Source organism: Mirounga leonina, unplaced genomic scaffold (genome assembly GCF_011800145.1).
Source record: "Mirounga leonina isolate KUSES-001 unplaced genomic scaffold, KU_Mleo_1.0 Mir_204, whole genome shotgun sequence".
Taxonomy (NCBI): domain Eukaryota; kingdom Metazoa; phylum Chordata; class Mammalia; order Carnivora; family Phocidae; genus Mirounga; species Mirounga leonina.
The window spans coordinates 2,009,151-2,028,431 of NW_023270513.1; the positions used below are offsets into that span (position 1 = coordinate 2,009,151).

Consider the following 19,281-nt stretch of genomic DNA (forward strand, 5'->3'; position numbering starts at 1 on the left):
GGGAGCCGGGTGTTTGACGGAGGGGTGTGTGTGTGTGTAGGACGGGCCCCAGGGGTGTTTGACGGAGGGGCGGGCGTGTGTGGGAGCCGGGTGTGTGTGTGTGTGTGTGTGTGTGTGTGTAAGAGCAGGTCGCAGGGGTGTTTGACGGAGGGGTGGGCGTGCGTGGGAGCCAGGCCGAAAGGACGCAGGGGTGCAGGATGTGCGAGCGTGCAGGAGGGATGACGTGAAGGGGAAGAGGGCGGGCGAGGACTGTCTGGGAGGAGCCGGGGCCGTAGCGGCTGGATGGCCGGCAGCCGGAGGGGGGCGCCACGGGCACTTCGCACTCGCGCGCGCAGAGGCCCGCAGCCGGGGAGCGGCGTGGCGGCTGGGAGCCTCTGGCGGCCCCGGCCCCTCAACCGAGGGGGCGCCTCGCGAGCTAAGGCGCGCGCCTGGCCGGCTCCCTCGGCGTGCCCGCGCCCGCTCCGAATTCAAGCTGGTCCCGCCGGGGGCTAAGCTCAGAGCCCACGGAACTTCCCAGCCCGGCGTCGGCGACGAGGAGCGACCCGCAATAAAACAGCACGCCGGGCTGTGCCTGCTTGCTCGCTTGCTTGCAGCGGACGCCTACTACTTGGCGACAGGCAGCAGCCAGCCAAACTGAGTCTGTGGAACCGGTTGCCAGGGTCGGCGAGCAGCGGCTCCCGGAAGTCCTTTGCCGCTTTGGTAACCATGGAGCGACGGGACCAATACGGCGCTCCTTCCGGTTTCGATCCCGCTCGCCGCGCTCGCCTTTACCAAGTTTACCTTTGACCCCGGAAGTGAGGTCTTCCGCCTTCCTCCCTCCCCCAAGATGGCAACAGCTGAAGACGAGTTACTGCTGCCGCGGCTCCCCGAGCTGTTCGAAACCAGCAAACAGCTTCTAGACGAAGTGGAAGTAGCGACTGAACCCACCGGTTCCCGAGTGATCCAGGAAAAGGTGGTCAAGGGACTAGACCTCCTTAAGAAGGCTGCCGAAATGTTATCGCAACTCGAATTGTTCAGGTAATGGGGGCCAGGGTACTAACGGTTGAGAATGGAGGTAATAATGGTTACCAGGGGTGGAGCCATTGAGCCCGGGTGGAGGAGACCCTTTCGGAAGGCCTAGGAACCTTTTATTCCTACCTCCCACTGCGATCTTATGTACATTGTTTACATTCTCCACCTGCCTTCGAGATGGTTGATATCCCACGTCTGGGCTCCCTAGTGTTGGCTGTTTGCATAGGCACTGGGTGTGAGCGGCCAGCCACTTTCACTCCTCCCGCCTTCTCCCTCCACACACCCACCGCAGCCCCCCCTCTCCCCTCCCCCAGGAAGTGAGGGCGAATGCCCGTCCAGGCTTCACAGCCTCCTCTTTGCTCTTTCCAGCCGAAATGAAGATTTGGAAGAGATTGCTTCCACCGACCTGAAGTACCTGATGGTGCCAGCATTTCAAGGAGCGCTCACCATGAAACAAGTCAACCCCAGCAAGCGTCTAGATCATTTGCAGTGGGCTCGAGAACACTTTTTAAACTACTTAATTCAGTGCCAGTACTATCATGTGGCAGAGTTTGAGCTGCCCAAAGCCAAGGACAACTCAACTGATAACACTGCTGGTTCCTCCATGGCCTATCCTAGCCTCGCTGATATGGCATCTCAAAGACAGGCTAAAATAGAGAGGTGGGTCAATAGCTATAATTTGAGGACTGCCCAATGGCAGTGCTGTTGGGGCGGGGTGCATGTTTTGGGGGGCAGGGAGGGGAACAGTGGTGTCTGTCACTCTTTTGGTTCCTATTGAGCATTAGGACCTGATGAGAGTCAACCCTCTTGAGTTTTTCAAGAAGCCCCTGCTTTTGTTGAGACGGTCATACCTAACCTTCACACCCCTGCTCCCCTGTGGTTGCCAACAACAGAATGTAGTTTAGCATAGTGTCTCCCAGTTTTTTCCCACATCGCAGCATAGCATTATTCATATGTACAGTGGGGTAGATATCTCAGAACGGCACGACATCTTGTAGCTATAATCCATTGATGATCCCCTGAGTGAGAAGTTTTGTTCAAACAGAGTAATGGATCAGGTGTGTAACATCCTGAACTAATCTTAGTCCTAGCACAGCTCCATCGTGTGACCTTGAACAAGTTGCTTACTCTCAGTCTTAAAAAAAAAACATGGAATGGGTGCTCACAGTGTCTAAGAGCTACTGTAGGCACTGGAGATACAAACTGAGTGGGGGAGCTAAAATAAGTATGGGTGGTCTCCACCTTGGAGGAGGATATAGTCTGGTGAGGAAAAGAGGTATAGAAGCAAAGTAGCAATATAAAATGATGTGATAAAGAAATGCACGGGTACTGTGAGAGCAGACAGAAAGGAAACCTGACCAAAGAGGGAGCAGGAGAGAGGAGAAGGCTCCCTGGAATAGATGGCTCCTGTGGCGAGTTGTTTAAGGGTGAATAGGAATATTATTTGGAGGAAGAGGAAAGGAGGGCATTAGCCAGCAGAGCTGGTAGTGTTAGTGAAGCCACAGGGGCATTGAAGAGCACAGTGCTGGGGTGGGGAAACAAGTAAGCGATTAGATGAGGCTGGAACATGAAGGGGGGTGGGTGGAGAAGGAGAAGGAATGATGCTGAAGAATGTTGTGGGGTCCGGACCAAGGAGAGCTTGGGATGTGAGGAAGGTGAAGGAACAGCCCTCCTGCTAAGAACTTGGGGAGGGACTTGAATCCCAGTTCCACCATTTAATCACTCTCACTTTAGGTAAGTTGCTTAATCTCTTGGTGCCTTAATTTCCCCGGCTGTAAAAATTGGATAATAATAGGTCTTTCTTCATAAAGTAGTTTTGAAGATGAAAAGAGAAATACGCGAAAAGCACTTAGCACAGTGGCGGATGCAGTAAGTACTCACAGTCAGCTATTGTTCTGTCTTCGCTGCTGACTACAGGTTGTGGAGGCAGAGGCCTGGGTTTGAGACCCAGCTTTACGTATAAGCCAGTGGACTTTGGGCAACTCATTTCACCTCTCTGAGCCTCAGGATTCCTCATGTGTGAAATCACGTGCAAGTAATAAGGGTACCTGTCTTGTAGGATTAAGAAACAGAAAAAAGATAGAGCACATAAAACAGCACAGCATCTGGCACATAGTTAATACTATATGAATGTCATTTACTAGTAGGCCATGCTAAAGAACCTAAACGTTGGTTGGTGACTGGGTTCCACTGGAGGTTTTTGGTTTGGGGGTTTTGTAAAGAGAAGCGTTGTCATGTTTGCATTTTGACTAGCACACGGTGACAGCAGTTAGGAAGCAGTGTGACGGAGTTAGGTCACAAGTGACAAGGCCTCACTACGGCAATGGCAGAAGAGATGAGGGGGATATATTTATTTAGAAGGGTTGAGTCTGCAGAAAACCTGGTGATCAGTTAGTTCTGGGAGGTGGGGTAGATGGAGGCAACAAGGAAGATGTCCATGTGTCTGTCATAGGCGCATGGCTTGTGGAACTCATTAAGATGGGGAATAGAAGAGGAAGAACAAATCGGGATAGGAGAGCATATGAATTCAGTATTGAGCCATGTTGCATTTAAGGTGTCTAGGAGTCATCCACATAGATGGATCTGGTAGTGTGTGGCTCAGGGGAGAGGTCTGGGCTAAAGAGCCGAAAATCGATTCATTCATATGGCAAATATGTATTGAGCCTTTCTTGTGGGCCAGGAACTGTTCTAAGTAATGGAGAACCAGATGAAATCCATGCCCTCATGAAGCTTTTATTTTGGTGGAGGAGACAGACAGTAAGCTGGTAAATAATAATGGAATTTCAGGTGGTAATGGTCTGTAAAAGAATAATGAAGTATGGTTCAGGGTTAGTTTGTGACAGTGAATAATTTTTGAGGAAATGGGATAGGCTGATAGGAAGTGGAATTCAGCATCCTGTCTTTTGTAAGATGGGAGCAGCCCACTGGCTTGTAACAGGTAGTTTAAGATTTTATTTATTTTTTGACAGAGAGAGACAGCGAGAGAGGGAACCCAAGCAGGGGGAGTGGGAGAGGGAGAAGCAGGCTTCCCGCCGAGCAGGGAGCCCGATGCGGGGCTCGATCCCAGGACCCTGGGATCATGACCTGAGCCGAAGGCAGACGCTTAACGACTGAGCCACCCAGGTGCCCCTGTAACAGGTAGTTTAAACAGTGAGTTTGGTATCCAGATGATTATAGTACACCCCAATAGAGGACTGTAAATGCCATAGAGATACAGGGTTGTAGAGAAAGACCAGGGAGTGAGCAGGAGGGATGAGGACGAGGTTTCAGCATCTAATGCATGTGAGATGAGCCTTGAATTGTACTTAAAAACAGAAATCACAGATTTTCCTGAATGTAAAAGTAATAATAGCCATTGTAGAAAGTTGGAAAAACAGTATTTTTAAAATTAAAAAGGCCTCAATCCTAGCACTCGGAGATGATCTTTGTTAACTTCCTGGTGTATTTCCTTCCAGATACATAGTTATTATAGTTAATAAGTTTGGAGTAATACTGTATATATATAGTTTTTTTATCCTTTTCAAACCTAACATTATATTGTGAACATTTCCCCATGTCTCTTGAAACCATGCTATTTAATGGTTGCATAATTTTCCATCCCACAGTTGTACCATCATTATTCAGACTAATCTTTTACTGTCAACTACTTAGACTATGTATAGGTTGGGGTCTTCTTTTGTTTTTGTTTTTGCTCTTCTAAGTAGTATTATGAACAGACATCATTAACTGCATCTGTCACTGTTTCCGTAGGATAGATTTCTAGAAGGACCAGTGACTAGATCAAAGGGTTTGAATATTTTAAGACTCTTGATGGTAGCAACATTGCTATCCACAGCAACAGAGTTTTAGAATATATCCCACTGCCCTGGTCTTAGATGTTAACACTTAGAAAAGCCAATTGGGAAAACCAGAAAAGGTATCTCATTGTTTTTATTTGCATTTCTTTGGCTAGAAAGCTTGGTCTTTGAACGTTTTTTTTTTTAAATGTCTGCCAGACAAGATAATAGTGTTATCTTTATGCTAATGGATCCCACATTTACATCACTAGCCCAGACCTTTCCTGACCCTCAGACTCATCCTTCTAACACCCTGTATGGATGTTTCACAGACGTCTCAAACTTAACATGGCCTAAACTGAACCCTTGGCTTTTTAACCCCCAGTGTGCCCCCACACCCAGGTCTTCACCATCTCAGTGAGTGGCACCACCATTCACCAGGGTGTTTAAGCCAGAAGCTAGGAGTCAGCCTCGGTTCCTCCCTTCTGACTCTCCACATCCGGTCCAGCAGCAAGGCCTGCCAGTTCTAGCTACAGAATGAATCTGATGTCCTGTTTCTCTGGACCTCCACTGTCCTACCTCAGTGTGGGCCACTAGCACTTCACCTGGGAGGGCCAGACCGCCAACTCCAAGGCCCTGCACAATCTGGCACCTGCTTCTCTTCAGTCTTACCTTGTTCACTAGATTCTAGCCACAGTTGCCTTCTTTCAGTCCTTTGCACAGACGCAGCTCCCTCCTTCTACAGTCTTGGTACATGTTCTCTTTGCATGAAGTGCTCTTCATTTTTCTGTCTTCCTGAGCTTTGTCTCTCTCTTCTCCTGGAATGTATACTCCTTGAGGGCAGGAGCTGTTTCTGTCTTGTTCACTGTGGTATGCCTAGCACAGGGCCTGGCACATAGGAGGTGCTTGAGAAACATTGATTGTTGACAAGCAGGAGGAATAACGAGCAACAGCCCATGGCAGGGTAACTTGAGGTATGTACAGGGCATGCAGAAGAGTCGTTTGGCAGAAGCAGAGAGTACTATGGTCAGAGATCTGCAGAAGGAAGTGATGTGTGTAGAATCCTGAAAGGGAAGAGAGAGGCAGAAAGACAAATTACCATGTTATAATAGTACTTCAGCTGGGAAAAGAGATAAAAATGAAGTGACAGCTGTCAAAGGTACTACTTTTGCAAGAAGCATTGATATGATTAGAAAACGCATTGTTGGGTGTTATGCACAAACAATGAATCATGGAACACTACATCTAAAACTAATGATGTAATGTATGGGGATTAACATAAGAATTAAAAAGAAAAAAGAAAACGCATTGTTGAGATCCTTTATGATTTTCTGTAAGTCCTCCCTCCTCCCCCACGTCACGACTTTACGTACTGAGGCCATCCTACGTAAAGCACCTAAATGGTATATCCTCTCTCAAAACCCATTTCTTTGGGGGGGGGGGCATCATTTTGTTAAGCACCATACATCATTAGTGTTTGATGTAGTGTTCCATGAGTCATTGTTTGCATATAACACCCAGTGCTCCATGCAGAACGTGCCCTCCTTAATACCCATCACCAGGCTAACCCATCCCCCTACCCCCCCTCCCCTCTAGAACGCTCAGTTTGTTTTTCAGAGTCCATAGTCTCTCATGGTTCGTCTCCCCCTCCGATTTCCCTCCCTTCATTCTTCCCCTCCTGCTATCTTCTTCCCTTTTTTTTTTTTTTTTAACATACAACGTACTATTTGTTTCAGGGGTACAGGTCTGTGATTCATCAGTCTTACACAATTCACAGTGCTCACCATAGCACATACCCTCCCCAATGTCTATCACCCAGCCACCCCATCCCTCCCACCCCCCACCACTCCAGCAACCCTCAGTTTGTTTCCTGAGATTAAGAATTCCTCATATCAGTGAGGTCATATGATACACATCTTTCTCTGATTGACTTATTTCGCTCAGCATAATACCCTCCAGTTCCATCCACGTCGTTGCAAATGGCAAGGTTTCATTCCTTTTGATGGCTGCATAATATTCCATTGTATATATATACCACCTCTTCTTTATCCATTCATCTGTCAATGGACATCTTCTTCACATATCCTCTCTACTCTGATTCCCATCTATGAGAGCGTGAGTCTGGTGGAGTAACTGCACCTCCATTCTTGTGACAGAAACAGAGAAGTAGAAGCTGGGTAAGCAATGAGTCTGGTATTCTCCTTACTGAACTTAGATTCTGAAGTCACAATTGGGTACATATCCATAGACAGATGGAAATGTAACTAAAACTTAGGAGACTGGTGGCTAGTGCTAAATCTTTAGGAGCTTTGGTGGATATGGATTGCTGAGGAAAAATATGTAGAGAGAAAAAAAGCCAAGGATAAAAGCTTGGGGCAAGTTAAGGGAGAAGAAAGAGGAAGGGAAGAGCAATCAGAGCTCAGAGACTCAACAAGGTGCTTATAAAAGCCTGGAGAAGAGAGAGAGCAAATGTCTTACACTCTTTGAAATTTCTCCCTGTCAAGCCCTCTCCCAGATACGGTAGCACTTAGTTTGTGTTACTTATCACAGTGTAACTGTCATTCTCTAGACTTGAAACTCCTAAAGGTCAGAGACCTGGACTCATTGCATCTTTACTATCCTAATTGTATCGTCGTATCTTGGGACCCAGCCCAGTAAGTGGATCATGGTAGGTACTTGAAGCATCTTGGGAGGACCAGGTAGTGTTCATCAGAAAAATGGAAGCAATATGGTGTTGCACATAAAGCCTGGACTTTGGAGTCAGATGGACCTGGAGTGGCCAATCCTGTTTCCTCCACTTAATAGATATGGGGCATCGCCTAGCCCTTCCTGGCCTCCTCCTTCCCATCCCCTGACAGTATCTGCATTCTGTTGCTGCTTATGAAGTACTTTCATGTGTATTGTTCCATGTGATCCTCTTAACCCCAGGAAGCAGATCTTCTTATCTCTATTTTAGACCTAAGGAAATGGGTTATGAGAATTTTACTTCTCCAAAGTTACACACCTCACAAGTGTCCAGGCTAGGATTTTAACTTGGGTCTTCAAATTCCCAGTTCTCTCCACTATAGCACAGAAAAGAGAAGAGTGATCATTTGAAAGGATAGAACATGGATTGAGGGAAGGTGTTCTCTAGGATAGGGGAAAGGCACCAGTAGAGTGAAAAGTTGTAACTGCTTGCTGATGGCCCGCTGATTGACAGAGTGAGGCCTGGCAAGATGTGGGTAGGGACAGGATCGATAGCAAAAGTGGAATGGTAAAGACCTTGCCCTGGTAAAGACAGCGTTAGCTCCTTAAAGATGAGGAAGGGTGAAACTACAGAGATTTTAAGGTAAAGAGGGACATTGAATTCTCTTGTCGGTTGGCCATCTGGTGAGTGTGATGGTGGCGTGGAATCCACAAAAGATGAAGAGAAGGAGAGCTGAGCATGAGTGACCCGACTGCTCGGCCAAAGTTTGACCATTTGAATCTGTTGTTGACTCATTTGACACAAATTTATAATTCGTTAGCTCTCTGCAGCAGCTTGAGAACAGAAAAAGGGAATGGGTCAAGTTGTCCAGAGTCAGAAGGGTGACAGGCGTTGGCGATTCTAAGGTGGTAGGGAGTGTTTTCATGTAATGGCTCACCATGGGAAATCGAGAACAGTAATGAAAGGTCTAGGACAGTGGTTTTCAATCTGTTCCTTGGAGCTCTAAGAATCCACCCCAATGCCTGGGTAGGAGCGATGTTGGGAGCCCTCCTCTGATTTAACCAAGGTGGATTTTGATCTGTTTATTACTTATTGGAGTTCCAAATAAGTTCTCATTAAGAAGAAAGGGTTCCTCGGCTAAGACCAAAAGGTTTAAAAAACACTGGCCTAAAAAAAAGCAGGAGTGGAGGAGCTAAAGTTTCAAAGATGACAGGAGCGAGGAAGTGAAGAAGCAGTCCATGAATGGGGTTAGACCGCGAGCGTGCAGAGAATGGGAAAGGAAGCACAAGGACCTTATTCAAAGGACCGGTAGACTGACCCAGAATTTACCTTGGATTTTATACAGTCTAAGGCCCTGGTAGGGTTTCTTTCCTGCTGTAGGTACAGCCAGGAAAGAGGGCTGGGGTAGGAGTGGGACCAGAATTAAACATTCTCAAGTGATATCTATAATAGCATCTGTGAGCTAGGAGTTTATCTTTGTGGTGTTTTGCTCAGAGACTACTGATGATGGTGTTGTGACGGTTATTTGTAACACCATATAAACTGTTTCACGTGTTGGGTCAAAGGATCAGAAGAGCCTAAAAAGTTGGTATAATAAAGAATGTCTCCAGAGCAGTGGTTCTTGACTTTTCATGGGTCATAGACCTTGCTGGTAATCTGATAAAAACTACAGACCTCTCCCAGGCCAAAAAAAAAGTCGAATTCTGCATAAAATTTCAGGGAATTCAAGGTCCCCCTCCCCCCAGACTCTGTCCGTGGACCTCAGGTTAAGAACTCCAGATTCGAGGGCGCCTGGGTGGCTCAGCCGGGTAAGCGTCTGCCTTCAGCTCAGGTCATGATCCCGGGGTTCTGGGTTCGAGCATCGCGTCGGGCTTCCTGCTCGGCGGGGAGTCTGCCTCTCCCTCTCCCTCTGCCTGCAGCTCCCCCTGCTTGTGCTCTCTCTCTGTCAAATAAATAAATAAAATCTTAAAAAAAAAAAAAAAAAAAAAGAACTCCAGATTCTAGTGAACACCTGCAGAGGAGCATCTGATTCTGGAGATCTAGAGTGGGGTTCCAGTCATAGGTATTTCAAAAGACTTCTCTTGGAAATTGTGGAACTTTTCCTTGACTCCTCTCTCTCTCTCCTCCTCTCTCTCTCTCTCTCAAGCCCTTACATCCAATACATCTGTTTTATATTTTAAATACATCCACATCTCACCACCTCCCTATTTCAAGTCACTGTCTCTCATCTAGATTGTAGCAATACCCTCTTAATTGATTTCTCTGCTTCCATCCTTGCCTCCCCTCCCCCCCAGTCTGCACTCCACACAACAGCCAGAGTGGCCCATATAAAAAAAGTTTTCATGTCACTCTATTCATATCAAGTATTCTATTCAAAAGCTTCCAGTGGCTTTCCTGTCTCAAAATATCATGGTATTTGATATTTGGGGTCTTACAGCCTACAGGGTTCTACAAATTGTATCCCTGGCTACCTCTCTTACCTCATTTACTGTCATTCTTCTTTGCTCCATGCCAGCCACACTGGCCTACTTTCTATTTCTCAAACACTTCAAGCCAAGCTCTCTCCCACTCCAGGACCATCACATTTCTTTTTTTCCCCCTGAGAACCCTCTTTCAGATATTGGCATGGCTTGCTTCCTGATTGAAGTCTTTGCTCCAACGTCGCCTCCTCCTGATCACCTTGTATATAATAGCACTTCTGCTTCTGTGCCATCATTCTGTCCACTTTACCTTGCTTTTTGCTTCTTCATGGCTTACCACCACCCGATTCATCGTCTCTTTTTGTTGGTTTCCACTAGAACGAGAGCTTCAGGAGAGCAAGGACTTTCTTGTCTACACCGCTTTGTGTCCAGCACTGAGAACAGTGCCTGTCCCATAATAGGTACTTAGTAAATACTTTTCAGATGAATGAATGCATCCTGGAAAAGGCAGGCAGGATGGTTGTGAGTCTTTATATTGGGATGAGCCAGGGGACACCTGGCTGGCTCGGTCAGTAGAGCATGTGACTCTTGATCTCAGGGTCATGAGTTCAAGCCCCATGTTGGGTGTAAAGCTTACTTTAAAAAAAATATGATCGTACAAATAAAAGCACATAGTATATAGCACCTTGTCCTTGAGAAAAATACGATAAAAGAGAGTGTTTCCTTGGTTCAAACAATATGATTCCCTTAGTAAAAGGATGAGCCAGAAGAGCTAAGATTGTTTTGCCCAGAAGAGGAAGAAGAGATGACCACTTTTTTTTAGGCTATTTCCCAAGGAATCCCTGTGTCGGTGGCAGGTAAACAACCCCTAAGATTCTGTGACTCTTTGAAGTGGCAGTTCCCCAATGGACATTGATACTAAGTATCCAACTTAGTAAGGGTTGACATACTAAAATTATTGCAGGACTCCCATCTCTAAAGATGATGGGAGGAGTTGCTCAGATCAGGTTACTTCTGTATTTTTCTGGCTTCAGAAGGTTTTTCGCAGCCCCAGCTGATCCCTTCCTTGCCTTGGCACTCTTGAGGACTTGCAGCCTTGGTGATGAGTTCAGGAGTATAGAATCTGTATTTTTGCCAAAATGGAAACCGGCATACTTACCGCCTGGTCACTTGGCAAAGGTAAACTCTTATTGTGGCCTTCTTTGAAGGAATACCTCTTTATTTTTAACTTCATGGGCAATGCTTTTCTGTGGAACAGATACAAGCGGAAGAAGGAATTGGAGCATAGGTTGTCTGCACTGAAATCTGCTGTGGAAAGTGGTCAAGCAGATGATGAGCGTGTTCGTGAATATTACCTCCTTCACCTTCGAAGGTGGATTGGTATCAGCTTGGAAGAGATTGAGAGCATTGACCAGGAGATGAAGATCCTGAGAGAAAAAGACTCCTCAACAGAGGTAAGCCTGGTCGCTGCCTATCATATAGCTCAAGAAGCTACTGTCAAGAGATTGGAATGTTCTACAGGAGAACGATCAAACTAAAATCCTTTTTAAGTTTTAAGTCTCCCTAAAATCATTGTCCTCATTAAGCTTAGTGGAGGAAGGCTGAAGGTTCACCAGGGTAGCCTTCTCTCTAGCTTGCAGTAGTGTTCCCCAGTGCTCTCTGACCTGTAACACACTTCTAGCCATGTGTAATTTTGTGACCTAAATTGGTTTGGGCTGTGAGACGTCCTGAGTGCTGAAGGAATGCATAGGAAGGTGGGCCTTTAAAATCTGTGCTTGACTATAATAACCAAAGGAGAAAGAGGAAAGGGATGGGAACAGAGAGAGAAAGTGGCACTGGAGGAGGGAGAGAACAGAGTAGAAGGAAGAAGATAAAAGGAACGATCGGGAATATATTTAGGTTGGGAGGAGGAATCCGAATTTAACCTTACACAGTGATGCACTCTCACACCCTTAGATCCCCCAAGTATGAGACACAGAAGGACTTTTCCATACACAAAATGTTGGGTATACTGATAAAGAAAACCTGGTGTGACACAGCTTTGGCTGTCTTTGAAAATCATCACCCTGTTTTGGAGCTGCTGCTTCAGAAGATTGGGCTCTGCTGCCACTTACTTTTTGGTTCAGGATACAAACATGGATTGAGTTGAATTTATCAGCTCTCCACAGGCATTTATTTAAGTCCTCAGAGAGACCTCTTCCTAATTTGATTTGTACTAATTAGCCCAGGAGCTTAGGCCTCCTGGTAACATCAACCTTGCTCCTCCTGTTAAAGGATCCAAGAATAAGCAATTAGTATTCTAAGGCCATAAGGCCCCTAGAGCATATCTAGGTGAATGGCTTTTGGACATTTTGAGGCTGGACTCTTCTGGGTCCTCCCCTGCCCTGTTCGTTGTTGTTGTTGTTTAATGTTCTCTTATTTGGTATGGGGATTGGCTCTGGAAGTGATGAAGCTACAACCAAGTGAACACCTTTTCTCTGATCATACTTTTGTTTCCTCATGCCCCTGGATAGCCAGGGTTCCTTCAAACATTTCTATACGCCACTATATGAAAACTACCAACACATTCTTTCCCCCTTGCCTTTAGGAACACCCTCTTCTAAAAACCTGGATGGGTTCTTGACAATTAATTGCATAGTTACATCGGAAGGGGGTTTTAGAAGAAGGGTCTTAATGATTCTGCTTTAGCACTCAAGGCCAGGCTGAGGAAAGGGACTTCAGATTCAGCTCAAGGGATTTAGCTGGACCATGGAAAAAGCCTTTGGAATCTCCTTCTTTGGAGGGGAAGATTATAAAGCCAAGGAAATTTTTTACTTTTGGTGAGATGATTTCTGGGAGAGCTTTCTCCTCCTTTTCATTCAGCAGGGTACTCTGGCCTCCTCAGGAGAGCTCAACAGCCTCTGCCATTAGTATTCTGCTGCTATCTCTGAGAGACTGAGAGATAGGGAGCAGGCAAAGTTTGAATCCAGGGCTTTTCAAGCACCTGAAAACTTAAGAGCCTGCATAATGGGGTAGGCAGAATGGCAAAAATGCACTTCTGATAACTTAATTTCCTTTCCAGGCATCAACTTCTCGTTCACCTCGTCAGGACAGGCCTCCAATGAAACCCTTCGTACTCACTCGGAATGTGGCCCAAGCCAAGTAGGTAGTACTAAAAAGTGGGTTGCCTTTGTAGGCCCCCTGCTTTTATGGCTCAATTGCAGTGCATGAGTAATGGACAGAATGGGCATTGTTAAAAGGCCACGTCCTCTCCTGTGGTGGCTGTTCTTTCATCAGAGGGATGTTATCTCTAATACTTTCTATATGTCTCTCTCCATCAGACATTTCTCTCACAAACTCAAGCTTAAGAATAGGCCCAAAAGAAAACCAACAAAAATAAATAAATCAGAAAGAGGAAAGGAATCTATTGGAGAATTGCCTACTTCAATTGTTTCCCATTATTGCCTTCAGCAACAATTCTCAGAAGGACATTATTTGCCTACTTAGGATTTAATTCTGAGTTCTTGAGATACTTTTCCATAGGGTGACAGGAAAGTCTCCTTCCTATGTGTACTTTTTAGACCCACCAACTATAAAGACCCCTTCCACGTTGTCATCACTGCTTTGTGGGACATTGGCCTCTGGGATTGCCTTCTGGGCAATGATCCTGAGCTATTTATCTTCTCATGAAAGCTCTTGGCTTTAATGCACCTTCCTGGATGCCTGTTTTTACATATCCTCACAGGAGTTTATACAACTCCTCAGAAGATACCTGGGCAGGGGAACAAGGATGAAACAGACACAGGTTTTGTCACTAAAGAGAAGAGGCTTTTTAGTAGTGCTATTTATGTTTAGTGTTCTAAATGTAATGTGATTCTTGCAGAGTATTTGGAGCTGGTTATCCAAGTCTGGCATCTATGACGGTGAATGACTGGTACGATCAGCATCGGAAATACGGAGCATTACCAGATCAGGGCATAGCCAAGACACCACCAGGTATGAAGGGGTAGGAGGAAAGTAGTTATATTCTTGGTTCCTTGCTCACTAGCATTAAATTCCGACCAAGTACTGTTGCCCTTTAGGAGCAGAAGTAATCTGGACAAAGATTCTAGGCGGTATTCCCTTTTTTTTTTTTTAAGATTTTATTTATTTATTCATAAGAGACAGAGAGAGAGGCAGAGGGAGAAGCAGGCTCCCCGCTGAGCAGGGAGCCTGATGCGGCACTCGATCCCAGGACCCTGGGATCATGACCTGAGCCGAAGGCAGACACTTAACCATCTGAGCCACCCAGGCGCCCTAGCCGGTATTTCTTGTTTTATTTATTGTTAAGATAAATAGCAGATGATTCTGGGAGGATGGAAGCAGCGGCTGCATGATTTTGGAATCCTTCCAGATGTCCTGCTTAGCAGACTAAGCAGCTAGTTACAAAAAGCCAAAGTCCCATGGAGGGCAGTTCCACTTCTGGTAATGGCAGAGTAGGTTGTACCAAGGCCAATCCCTCCCACAGATAACAGGTACAAACTGAAGAAATTAAAACAACTACCCAGGGGCGCCTGGGTGGCTCAGTCGGTTAAGCGTCTGCCTTCGGCTCAGGTCATGATCCCAGGGTCCTGGGATCGAGCCCCGCATTGGGCTCCCTGCTCCACGGGGAGCCTGCTTCTCCCTCTGCCTCTCTCTCTCTCTCTCTCTGTCTCTCATGAATAAATAAATAAAATCTTTAAAAAAAAAAAAAACAACTACCCAAAGGAACTAGAGAATGACCAAGAGCAGACACAGGCTGGAGGGCAGTCAACACTTAGAAGAAGGGAATGGTTGGAATTTCTTGAGGGCAGGGTCTTTGACTTAACTGTATTCTTGGTGCCCAACTTGGCAATTAGATCATGGTATATACTTGGAGGCATCTTTGGAAGGAAAAGGTGGAGAGGGTGGCCATTATGAAGATGGAAGCAATATGGTATATTAGAAAAAGGACAGACAAACCTGGGGTAAGCAATTATTCCTGCCACTTAACAGATAGGACATCATCTAGCCCCTCTGAGCCTCTGTTTCCTTATCTTGTGTATTATCGCATTTGATCCTCTTAACAGCCCTGTGAAGCAAGCATTCTTATCCCCGTATTAGGATGAGGAAATGGTGTCTGAGAACTGACTTACACAAAGTCAACAAAGCTAGAAAGTGGCCAGGCTAGGATTTGAATTCGGGTCTTAAAATTCCCAATTCAGGGCTATTTCCACTCTAGCACAGAGAAGAGAAGAGTGGTCATTTGGAAGGGTTGCCTATTTCTTACAGCTTCTCACCCATTGGGAATCTGCAGTCATGGTGATGTGGGGGTAGGTGAAACTTAGAAACATACAGTCTTACTGGTTAAGAAATGAGAGAAATGAGACGATATCCCATAAAGGAGAGAACCACGGAAGAGGAGCCCTGATTCTCTATATACACCTCACCTAAATCTCAGGCTGACACCTAAGCTGTGTGTGCCCGGGATGGACTCCAAGCATCCTAGCTAGGGCTAAAATAACTGAATGGAGGATTCAGCTGCTGCCCAATGCAGAGGAAAGAGAATTTGGAATTTTGGTTCTAGACAAATGAACTGCCTGCTAAAATGAAAAATCAGTACTCTTTAGAGGAAAGAAACAGAATTCAGAGTCTCTACAACATAAAATTCACAAAGTCTGGGGTTTAATCCGAAACCACTATACATATGGGGGAAAGAAAAATAGGAAAACGTGACTTACACTCACGAGGAAAAGCAGTCAATGGAGACCAACACTAGATGATGCAGATGTTGAAATTCGCAGACAAGGACTTTAAAGCAGCTTATTTGCATATTCAAGGGTAGAGGGGAAAATATGCCTGTAATGAATGCAAAGAAATCTCAGGAGGTAGTGTGTAATATAATTTTATATTTACAAACATACCTGCTACCCCGAGGCAAGTATTATTTTAGTCCATGTGGACTGTTGACCCCTCTTGAGATTACAACATACACATTCCTAAATCATTGTGGGTAGACTTACAAGTATCTTAACTTGTTTCTGGACATGTAACGTGTTTATAAACCTCTTAATTTTTAGCAACAATTAGAAAACACCTCCTATGAAAAACACTTCACAAGTTCTACTTAGTGTCAGCCATTGCTGGCAGTCTGTCACTAGAGAATCCAGCAATATCTGGTATGTTACGAGCTCTCAAGAGAGCCTGAACTTCAAAAAGTTGTATCTGATGGATGTAAATTTGCCTCCTAGTTCACTTTGAGTCAGGAGCTAGAACTGTGAACCTAACTTTGTCTTATTGGTGGGTAATAACTGAAAATAAAGATTTTATTTTCTTGCTCAAAAAAAGAAACAAGGAAAAAAGAGGAATAGCAGCAGCAAAGTAGGAACTATACATAAAAAATTCTGAAACTGAAAAATACAGTATCTCAAGTTTGGAAACCCATTAGATGAGCTTAATAGCAAGTTGGCAGTGGCAGAAGAAAGTGTCATTTAACTCAAAGACCAGTACCAGTTAGACAGTCTGAAAAACAAAAAATTGGAAAACAGTGAAACAGAGCCTCTGTGACCTGTGGAATAAGGTAAGAAGTTCTATCATATGTACAATTGAAATACCAGTAGGAAAAGAGAGAGAGAAAGAGAAGGGGCCAGGAAAAAAAATTGAAGAAATGATGGCTGAAATGTTCCCTAAATCAGTGAAACACAAATTTGCAGATTCAGAATAATCAAGCCCCAAGCAAGTTAAATGCAAAGAAAACCACGCATAGGCACATCATAGTCAAACTGCTGAAAACCAAAGAAGAAGAAAATCTTGAAAGCAGCCAGGGATAAAGTACACATTACACTTAGAAGAACAGTGATATGAGTTGTTTCTGACTTCCCATTAGAATCAGTGGGAGCCAGAGACAGTGGAACAACATCTCATAAGTGTTGGGGGAGGGGAGAAGACCTGTCACCCCAGACTTTTATACCCAGTGAAAATATCCATAAAAAAAAATGAAGGCATAATTAAGACATTTTCAGATAAAGCTGAAGGAATTCTTCACCAGGAAACTGGCGTTACAAGAAATTCTGAAGGAAGTTCCTTAGGCTGAAGGGAATGAACTACGTATAGCTTCTTCAGGCAAAAATTATAATATCGTCCCATGGGGATTATACTGTATGTAGATGTAATACATATGACAGCCATAGCCAAAACGATGGACTAGATGGAACCATTTTTGGGGAGCTTCTCTTGTTTTATGGAAAGTGGTACATAATATCTATTGCTGTGTAACAAATTACTGCAAGATGTTGCAACTTAATAAACATTTATTGTCACATATTTTCTGAGGGTGAGGAATCCAGGATCAACTTCACTGGGTGATTCTGGCTTAGGAGCTCTTAAGGTCGCAGTCAAGCTGTCAGCTGGGGCAGCAGTCTTCTGACAGTTTGACTGAGGCTGGAGGATCTGCTTCCAGCTCATTGGCTCATTCATGTGGCTATTGGCAGAGGCCTCCCCTTGTGGATCCCTCAATGGGGTCGCTCACAGCTAGGAGCTTCCTTTCACCCAGAGTGAATGATCTGAGTGAGAATGATCAGGATAGAAGCCCCAGTATCTTATAATCTAACATTGGAAGTAACATCCTGACTTCTGCCATATTCTGTTGGTCACATAGTATGGGAGGGGACTCCATAAAAGCATGACTACCAGGAGGCTGAGATAGTTGGGGTCCATCTTTGAGGCTGCCTCCCACATGGTTCAATATTAACTCTAAGTAGACTGGAAAGTTAGGAAGGAATATTGTATTACCTAGAGCAACCACTTAAAAAATAATGCCTCAAGGGGTGCCTGGGTGGCTCAGTCGGTTGAGTGTCCAACTCTTGATTTCTGCTCAGGTCATGATTTCAGGATCATGAGATCAAGGCCTGTGTCAGGCTCATGCCCTCTGCTTGGGGTCCTCCCTCTCCCTCTGCCCCTCCCCCTGCTCACACTCCCTCCCCCCCAATAAATAAATAAATAAATAAAATCTTTTTTAAAAATAATGCATCAAGAGAATAAGAAGACAAGCCACAGACAGGCAGAAAATATTTACCAAAGACACATCTGATAAAAGACTCTTATCCAAAACATACAAAGAATTCTTAAAACTCAACAATAAGGAAACAGACAGCCGCAATTAAAAAATAGGCAGAAGACCTGAATAGACACCTCATCCAGAGAAGATCTACAGAGGGCAAATAAGCATATGAAAAGAAGCTCAACATCACATGTCATTAGGGAATTGCAAATTAAAACAACAGTGATACCACTACGCCCATGTAAGAATGGCCAGAATACCAAACGCCAACACCACCAAATGCTGGTATGGAAATGGAGCAACAGGGACTCTGATTCACTGCTGATCGCGATGCCAAGTGATACAGCCACTTTGGAAGACAGTTTCTTACAAAACTAAACATTCTCTTACCATACAATCCAGCAGTCCTGCTCCTTGATGTTTACCCAAATGAGTTGAAAACTGAGGTCTACACAAAATCCTGCACACAGGTGGTTATGGCAGCTTTATTCATAATTGCCAAAACTTGAAGCAACCAAGATGCCCTCAGTAGGTTGAATGGATAAAGTGTGGTACGTCCAGACAATAGAATAGTATTCAATGCTAAAAAAAAAAAAAAAAAAAAAAAGCTATCAAGCCATAAAAAGACACGGAATAAAAAGACATGGAAAAACCTTAAATACAGATTACTAAGTGAAAGAAGCTGATCTGAGAAGCTACATGCTACATGATTCCAACTATAGGACTTTCTGGAAACGGCAAACTTGGAGAGACAGTAAATGGATCAGCGACTGCCAGGGGTTTAGAGGAGGAGGAGGGACAAATAGGTGGAGCACAGAGGATTTTTAGGGCAGTGAAACTATTCTGTATGATGATATAACAGCAGATATATGTCATTATATACATTTTTCCAAACCCACAGGATGTACACCACCAAGAAAGAACCCTGTTGTAAATTACTGTGGACTTGGGACAATACTGATGTGTCAGTGTGGGTTCATTGATTGTAACAAATGTACCACTCTGGTACAGGATGTTGGAAGTGGGGGAAGCTATGCCTCTGTGAGGGCAGGGAGTATATGGCAACACTGTGTATATTCCATTCAGTCTTACTGTGAACCTAAAACTACTCTTAAAAAGTAAAGTCCACTTTAAAAAGTAAGGCAAAGAGACAAAGCTTATAAAGTCAATAGAGAAAATAAAAGAAGAAAGCAAGCAAGAATGAATAGAGAGGCAAACAAAACAAAACAAAACAGATGAGGTGAACAGAAAACCAATAGCAGCATGGCAGATCCCATTCCAGTCATATCAGTAATTATCCTAAATGTAAATGGAATAAACCTCCAAATTAGAAATCAGAGATTGATGTCAGGC

The 19,281-nt window shown here is 44.7% G+C and overlaps 1 protein-coding gene across 2 annotated transcripts in view; it reads left to right on the plus strand.

Annotated features, from left to right (window-relative positions):
• Positions 1–359: 359 nt before the first annotated feature.
• The window catches only part of IGBP1 (immunoglobulin binding protein 1), a 28,241-nt gene continuing 9,319 nt past the window's right edge, over positions 360–19,281 (plus strand). Inside the window, exons 1-5 of one of the 2 annotated variants that reach the window (XM_035028694.1) lie at positions 360–1,017; positions 1,381–1,671; positions 11,152–11,347; positions 12,955–13,034; positions 13,756–13,868. In XM_035028694.1, coding sequence (XP_034884585.1) covers positions 827–1,017; positions 1,381–1,671; positions 11,152–11,347; positions 12,955–13,034; positions 13,756–13,868 — 871 coding nt within the window. In that variant the 5' untranslated portion in view covers positions 360–826. The remainder of the gene's footprint in view (positions 1,018–1,380; positions 1,672–11,151; positions 11,348–12,954; positions 13,035–13,755; positions 13,869–19,281) is intronic. The other variant, XM_035028693.1, reaches the window with a different exon arrangement.